The 8,296-nt window shown below is 35.2% G+C and overlaps 1 protein-coding gene across 1 annotated transcript; it reads left to right on the plus strand.

Moving 5' to 3' along the window:
- Nucleotides 1-1,603: 1,603 nt before the first annotated feature.
- LOC120278474 lies at nt 1,604-2,146 on the plus strand. The gene is made up of 2 exons (XM_039285265.1): nt 1,604-1,758; nt 1,819-2,146. Exons 1-2 carry the CDS (start codon nt 1,604-1,606, stop codon nt 2,144-2,146), a joined length of 483 nt encoding a protein of 160 aa, XP_039141199.1.
- The last annotated feature ends 6,150 nt before the right edge of the window (nt 2,147-8,296 follow it).

Below are 8,296 nucleotides of genomic sequence, written 5' to 3' on the forward strand. Positions count from 1 at the left end.
GTTGCTTTGATTGACATTGCATGCTAATAGAATAGGATGATAGATCCGTATTCTGTTAATTTTGTTAATCTGATTAACTAGTTAATATTTCTAAATATGATTAGGAAATAATTGATCATGCTTAATTTTAGAAAGATTTTATTTCCTATTTGCAAATCTTGATTGGATTAGGATTTAGTACATTAGGATTTTAAAATCTGTTATATATATATATATATATTAGGCCATACGTCCATTTATAGGTCTTTAAAATTGTTTTGTTAGGCTTATTTTTGTTATGTGCCATATATATATATGCTCTTATGGTATGATTGTTTTATTGTTTTTTTGGTATAATTGTCATGTCTTAAACATTAAAATTCTATATAAGGAATCGATTAGTTTGATTGATAACACAAATCAACTAATAGTGAGTTTTAGGGGTTTTAAGAACATTTCATTTGATGAAATAGATCAAAGGGTTTGATCATTTGGATTAACACCCAAGCCCGTTACCGGGTTAGTTCTTAAAACCTAAACACACAATTCATGTATGGCTTAAATTAAAAGTTAATTAAAATTTGGATTCCATATCTTTCTTGTTTTGTTTATTTAATATGCGTGTGATGAATGTTGGTTGGTGCATTCATGGGCCTTAGCTTTTGTAAAAGGCCTGCGTGTCATTTTATTTTTATACGGCCTGCGAGTTGTTATATTTTTTGTGTACAGTCTACGTGTCGTTGTTAGTTTTATTTTTTATTTTATATTGTATAAAATTGAAGCCAAGGTGACTTGGTGAAGACGAAGCCCCAAAGGTTGGTGGGAGAGCTTCTCATGGCACAACCAGAAGAGGAACCTGTTGGAAATAGTCTCTAGGTTTAGGTTTTTCTGGCCCATGAATGTCACATTTATCCCTGCTTTTATTTATTCCTTACATGTGTTTGGTTGAATGGAATTCCGCTATTGCCATGTAAGCCGTAATTAATCCCAACAATAGTAAGTCATGAAAATGCCGTCACTTACTCAAAACTTGTCAAGGCATCGATCATCGAAACATGGGTCATGCCAAAGCTGAGCGCGTTAGATTATCTTTGTGAGTTAAGTGTTGTGATAATGATTATGTCCAACACTCGAGTAAAGGTTTGACTTTGGATGGGTAGTGGGACTGTCCTAGCCCTAGGCATTGAAAAGAAAAAAAATAGGGTGTGCTTTAACACTAAAGTTAACCCCATTATATCCAAAAATCATATGTGATGTGACTGGAAAGAGTTCCTACCTAAATAACCTATTCTTGGGTGTACAGGCTCAGCTTGACCAAAACGAAGTGAAATATGGATCTTAGCCCACAATAAATTACTAACAACGAATTATTTACATTGGGATATTAATTTGTATATGTGGGAAACTTTATAAGACCTTATAACTGAATCTTGCTTTTAATTCTATGTAGATCATAATGACAACCAATAATGCAAATTCACAAAATTTTTCGTTATGATCTGTCCTTGAGAAGGACAAGCTCAATCGAACCAATTTCCTTGATTGGTCTCAAAACCTGAGAATTGTTCTTAGGCAAAGATGGGAACTAGAATCCATTAAGAAACCGTTGTCTGAAGCACCGACAATGAATGCTACTGCTGCTGTTAAAGAGGTATTCGACAAGGTGAAGAATGACTCTAATGATGTTACCTACCTCATGCTGGCCACCATGAGTTCAGAATTGCAAAAGCAGTTCGTGGATATGGAGGCTTATGATATTATGGTGCATCTTAAGGAAATGTTCTAGGAACAAGCCATACATGAATGGTTCATGACCACGAAAGTGTTGACCTCCTGTAGGATGGCTCAGGGCACTTCAGTAAGTGCCCATGTGCTCAAGATGAAGGGGTATATTGATATGCTCGAGAAACCTGATGCGCCGATCCAAAAGAAACTTATGGTGGATCTTTTCTTAAGGTCCTTGGCAGATAGTTATGATCAGTTTGTCATGAACTATAACATTCATGGTATGGATAAGACATTTGCCAAGCTGCATAGGATGCTTAAAAATGCTGAGCAGAGTATCAAGAAATCTATCCTGGTGCTTACGATACTGAAGGACAAGGACAAGAGTGGAAATAGGAAGGGTAAAGCCAAGTTCAAGCCCAAGGAGAAGGTTGGACCTTAATCCAAAGGCAAGGAGGCTAAGAAACCCAAGCCCAAATCTCAGAAAGAGGGTATGTGTTTTCACTGCAATGAAGCTGGTCATTGGAAGAGAAACTGTCCACTCTACTTGGAAGAGTTGAAGAAAGGAGGCAAGGCCTATACTTCATATATCCATATGATAGAAGTCAATATCTCTATTTCTATATCATGGGTATTGCATACTGGATGTGGTTCTCACATTTGTTCAAATGTGTAGCGACTAAGAAATAGGAGACATTTGACTAAAGGCGAAGTTAACCTAAGAGTAGGGAACAGAGCAAGGGTTTCTACTATAGAGATATAAGACTATCGATTAACTTTGCCTTTTGGACTTGTTTTGAATTTAATAAATTGTTATTATGTGCCTGCTATAAGCATAAGCATTATTTCAGTTTCTTGTTTGGATAATGATGGTTATAACTTCATTATTGAGAATAATGTTATTGCAATTTTTCGTGAGGACATTTTGTATAGCAATGCTATGCTTAGTAATGCATTAGCTTTACATTCTAGACTTAGAAACCCATAAATCCATCTATAACATAGATACTAAAAGGGTTAAATTGAACGAGTTGAACCCTTCATACTTTTGGTATTATCGTTTAAGCCACGTAAACGAGAAATGTATCTCAAGACTTCATAGGGATGGAGTTCTTGGCTTATTTGATTTTGAATCATTTGAGACATGTAAATCTTGTATCCATGGAAAAATGACTAAAAGACCCTTTAACAAACATGGTGAAAAGGCAGGTGATTTATTGGGACTGATACATACTGATGTATATGGACCATTAAGCACACACGCTAGAGCTGGTTTTGTGTACTTCGTTACTTTCACGAATTACTTCAGTAGATATGGCTATGTCTATCTTATGAAGCACAAGTTTGAGACTTTTGAAAAATTCAAGGAGTTTAAGAATGAAGTGCAAAACCAACTTGGCAAAAGTATTAAAACCATTCGATTAGATCGAGGTGATAAATACTTAAGCTGAGAGTTTGACCATTATTTGAAAGAGTGTGAAATAGTTTTACAACTCACTCCTCCTGGAACACCTCAATGGAATGGTGTGTCAGAAATGAGGAATCGGACTTTATTGGATATGGTTCGATTAATGATGATTGAAGCTGGTCTTCCAATATCCTTTTTGGGATATGGCCTTGAGACTGCTGCATTCCTGCTAAATAGAACTCCAACTAAGGCATTAGAAAAGACACCATATGAGATGTGGACTAGGCGAAAGCCTAATATGACTTTTCTACAGATTTGGGGTTGTGAGTCATATGTTAAAAGGTTAACATTGGACAAGCTAGCATCTAAGACCGACAAGTGCCTATTTGTGGGGTATCCCAAGGAAAATAAGGGATACTATTTTGACAACCCTAAAGAGAACAAAGTGTTTATTGCTTGGAATGTTGTTTTCTTGGAGAAGGAGTTTTTTCTCAAGAAGAATAGTGGGAGTGGATTACAACTTTAGGTGGTTCAAGTACCACAAATTCTTGTAAAGGATAGTTTGGAAATGGAAACGGATTCACAAAGAGTTGTGGAACCCGAACCCATTACACAAGAACCAAGAAGGTCTCGCAGGATTCTTCATGAGCCTGAGAGATATGGGTTTCTCATTACTGACAATCAAAGCTTAGAGCTAGTGGATCAGGATGAGTACACCAACAATTCAGATAAATGTCTTGGAGCTGTGAAATCCAAAATGCAATCGGTGTATGATAACCAAGTATGGACTTTGTTGATCTACCTAAAGGTGCTAAGATCATTGAGTGCAAATGGATTTTTAAACGTAAGGCCAATAACACCTTCAAAGGTAGACTAGTGGTGAATGGTTTTAGACAGACTCATGGTATTGACTATGACGAAACCTTTTTACCTGTAGTCATGCTCAAATCCATGAAAAAATGGCTTTCCTTAATGGAAACCTCCTTGAGGATGTGTACATAACATAGCCTGAGGGTTTTGTAGATCAGAAGTACCCTAACAAGGTGTGCAAGCTGCTGAGGTCCATTTATGGACTCAAGCAAGCATCCTGAAGTTGGAACCTCTGTTTTGATGAGGCAGTCAGAAGGTTTGGCTTTCTCAAAAACAAGGATGAGCCTTGTGTGTACAAGAAGGCTAGTGGAAGCATAGTCGTTTTCCTTGTGTTGTATGTCGATGATATCTTGCTTATTGGAAACGACATCTTGACATTGTTAAATGTTAAGCAATAGTTAAGGAAGTGTTTCTCAATGAAGAACTTAGGTGAAGCCAAGATTATACTAGATATAAAGATCTATAAGGATAGATCATAACAGCTTTTGAGACTAAGTCAAGAAAAGTACATTGATACGATATTGAAATGGTTTAGTATATCCAACTCGAAGAAAGGGTTTTTACCTATGTCTCAGGGAGTTGTTCTAAGTAAAGGGGATTGTCCTCAGACTGAAAAACAAAGAGAACACATGAGTAAGATCCCTTACGCGTCTGTTATAGGATCTATCATATATGCCATGCTATGTACTAGATTGAATGTCGCACATGCACTAAGCATGACTAGTAGATTCCAATAGGATCTAGGAAAAAACCATTGGTCTACTGTCAAGAGTATTCTTAAGTACTTACGAAGGACTAAAGATTACTTCTTAGTGTACTATGGTGAGAATAAGCTCATTGTATCAGGTTACACTGATGCTGCATTTCAAACCAATGTCGACGACAATAAATCACAATCTGGTTATGTGTTTTGCTAGAATGGAGGTGCTGTAAGCTGGAAAAGCTCAAAATAGGACACCGTCGCTAATTCTACCACATAGTTTGAGTATATGGTTGTATTGGATACTGCTAAGGAAATTGTTTGGCTTAAGAGGTTCCTTACTGGATTAAGAGTTGTCCCAAGCATCCTAGATCCAATAAACCTTTTTTATTACAACAACGGGGTCATAGCACAGGCCAAGGAGCCCTGGTCATACTAGAAGTCAAAACACATACTCAGGAGATTCCATATAATTCAGGAGATCGTCAATAAAGGAGATGTGAAAAGTTTGCAAGATTGTTGGAGAAGATAATGTAGCTGATCCTTTGACCAAGGAGTTGGCTAGGCCAAAAAATGATCATCATGTTAGGTCTTTTGGTCTTAGAGTTATGTCTGATTGGGACTAGTGCTGCTGGGAGATTGTTAGTGTAAGCTATAGGCCCAATACATTGTATGAACTCTTATTATTTGGATAATTATTATGAGACATCGTTTTATCTATTATTATTTTTGTGCATAGTTAATAAGATAAAACATCCTTGAATATTGGTTCTGCTCAAGTTATCAAATGTGTGATTTGGAAAGTAAAACCTTGGAGCATAAACTAGAACAATATTCTAAATGTCCCTAGTCGATTATTTTCATGGGAATGAAAATAAATTAAGACTAGTATGTCTTTTGTTAGATGACCTTGTTTTACAAGTCATAGGATATGGGATATCAATCAAAGGACATAGATACATGTTAGGGAATAGTGTACCTGAGTTGATCCGCTCTTGAGAACACTACATGGTTGTAAAGTCATAAGTGTTTTTCTCAAGCAATTCTTGCACTCGAATCCTTCGACCTGAAATCACTATGGATCTCATATGAATCCTTACATGCTTTGACTTACGCCTAATATCATTCGTAATTGAGTAGAAAGTGCGGGTATGTTTGGGCATGTCACAGTTCATGCTGAAAGACATGAGTGAAGTGAAGGGATTGCCTCTCTCTCTAGAGAGAGTGAATATCACAGTCCACTCGATTTGTGAGACTGAGTAATGCGTGGTCACGGCCAAGGGAAACGATAAGAGTTATCATTTACTTGACCTAGTCAGTTCACTAAGAGATCAAGAAATTAATTAGACTTCAAATAACGGTGAGTCGTTCCATGCCTTATGCTAATTAAGATATTCAGTGGCAAAGGATTGTATGAGGTTACATAGGTTCTGTTAGTTCTCGAAATTGACCTTCATTTAATATTAGTTAATTGTATTATCTTGCTAGAGAATAATTATGATTTATGAGCGTTAAAGTTGTTTAAGCTCATTAAAAATGTTAAATGGACCTATAGGATAGTACACTAAAAATGCGGGGATCAATGTTCAGTATTTATTATTTATTGGACCACCCAATTAGGGTTTTGGTGAAAACCTAATTAGGTAGACCGAATTGCTTATTCGGGTTGGGCCTTATTAAGTGTTGATCCAATCTAATCGATCGGGTTAATTAAAATGTTTAATTAATCAAGTAAAGAAGAGATTCGTAATTTGATTAGGAGTGAAGGGTTTTATCATAAATTAGGGTTTTGGGTTTCCAATATAGATAGATGGCCTAACCCTAATATGAAAGAGAGGAAAAATAGAGTGATTGAGAGATAGTCTCTTGAGAAACACTAGTCGCCACCCACTCCTCTTCTCCCTTGACCGCCGCCACCAGTGCCCGCCACCGGATCCCGGCGCCGCTGCACCTACATCCCTTTTTTCTCTTCTTTATAGATCGGATCTCGAGACAAGAGGAAATTGCTTTTTCTCTTGAGTCTCGTTGATCGATCTCGAGTGCTTGCTATACGAACCAAAAAACAAGTGTCGATCTCGAGGTACTAGCATACCTGCTTGATTCCCAGAGGCATTTGTGTGTAGATTGTGGAGGGGAGTCGCGATTCGCATTCCCTTTTCGATTTCGGGAAACAAGGGTATATTCAGAATCGTCATTAGAAAAAGGTAAAAACTTTTAATCCTAGTTCTGGCATGCAATAGGGTTTTATTATGTTTATTTGTCGTTAAATTTTGCTATCGGCTGCATATTGTTATGTATATTTTCGCATGATAATTTTGCCTTGCTTGTTGATAAGATCCTAACAGTTGAAGTATTTCAATTTGTCATTTTGTTTTTTTCTTTTTCTTTTTTATTTTTATTTCTAAAAATTATTGTTATTGTAATGTAGAATCTTAAATTACACACGCATACATATATATATATATATATATAGATCAAGCTTGGACTAATTAGATAATATTTTTAAGCAAAAATAATTTATTTATATTCTCCTTTCATTCAAATTATATATTCTTCACTTAGTCCTTCCTCTCAACTAAATATTATAATATTTTATATTTTATTATTGATCTAGGTTTAACCCCTAGTAAACCTTAGTTGAACTTTTGACTAGAAGTAAATAGAAAAATCCATATCTAATGATCTGATCTAATATCTAAATTTTTTACCCGAATTTTTTAGGTACTCGATAAAAAAAAAAAAAACCAAATTGGATATCCGATCTGAATTTTTAAGATAAAAACCAAATCAAATCCTAGTAGAAAGAAACGAAAACCAAATACACGAATCCAATGAGGTTTTTAGCATATGTGAATATATTAATGATTTAATTTTATATTCAAAATGCTTAGGCTTAATCAGTTCTTCCATTTATGATCCGATGACTTATTTATTTAACTTAAAAAATAACCAATTAGGAATTGAACAAATTCAGAGTCTAGAAAAGCAACTATGAAAATGGAAGCATAAACAATTAGTTAAAAAAAACTAAGTGAATAGGACATTAAAATATGTGAAATATCTATCTATCGGATATAAAGTTTCGAATAGAACTCGATTTCGATTTTGATTTTGATTTTTATTTTTTTTTTATGCTAGTAATATAAATTAACCTATGTATGCGTATATAGTTTACTTTAAATTAAACTTAGTTTAGCTCAAGTACCATTGAATTTCTTTAATTTGAATAATATTAACTGTCCCTGCTTATATGCTATTAAAAATTATTTCATTTATTTCCATCAAACCTGTCAAGTACAAAAAAAAAAAAGAAAAAAAAAACATATTCTTTTTTTTCTTTGTTTAAATAATAACTTTGCTAAAAAAAATTTATATTGAACTTAAAAAAATTATAGAAATAATATTCCAAATTAAGCAAAACTTGAATTTAGATCCGGATATCCGACTATCCAATCATTTTTAAACCGGGTATATCACGCCCCGAACCCAGCTCACCAGGCCCAGTGCGCTGACAAACTGCCGCACACCTACAAGGCCGAAACCAAGTAGGCATACAAGGTCTCAAAAACTGAAAAAAAAATTAACAACAGGATTATGAGCTTGGGAGCCCAGTA

The sequence above is a fragment of the Dioscorea cayenensis genome, chromosome 16 (genome assembly GCF_009730915.1).
Source record: "Dioscorea cayenensis subsp. rotundata cultivar TDr96_F1 chromosome 16, TDr96_F1_v2_PseudoChromosome.rev07_lg8_w22 25.fasta, whole genome shotgun sequence".
NCBI lineage: Eukaryota > Viridiplantae > Streptophyta > Magnoliopsida > Dioscoreales > Dioscoreaceae > Dioscorea > Dioscorea cayenensis.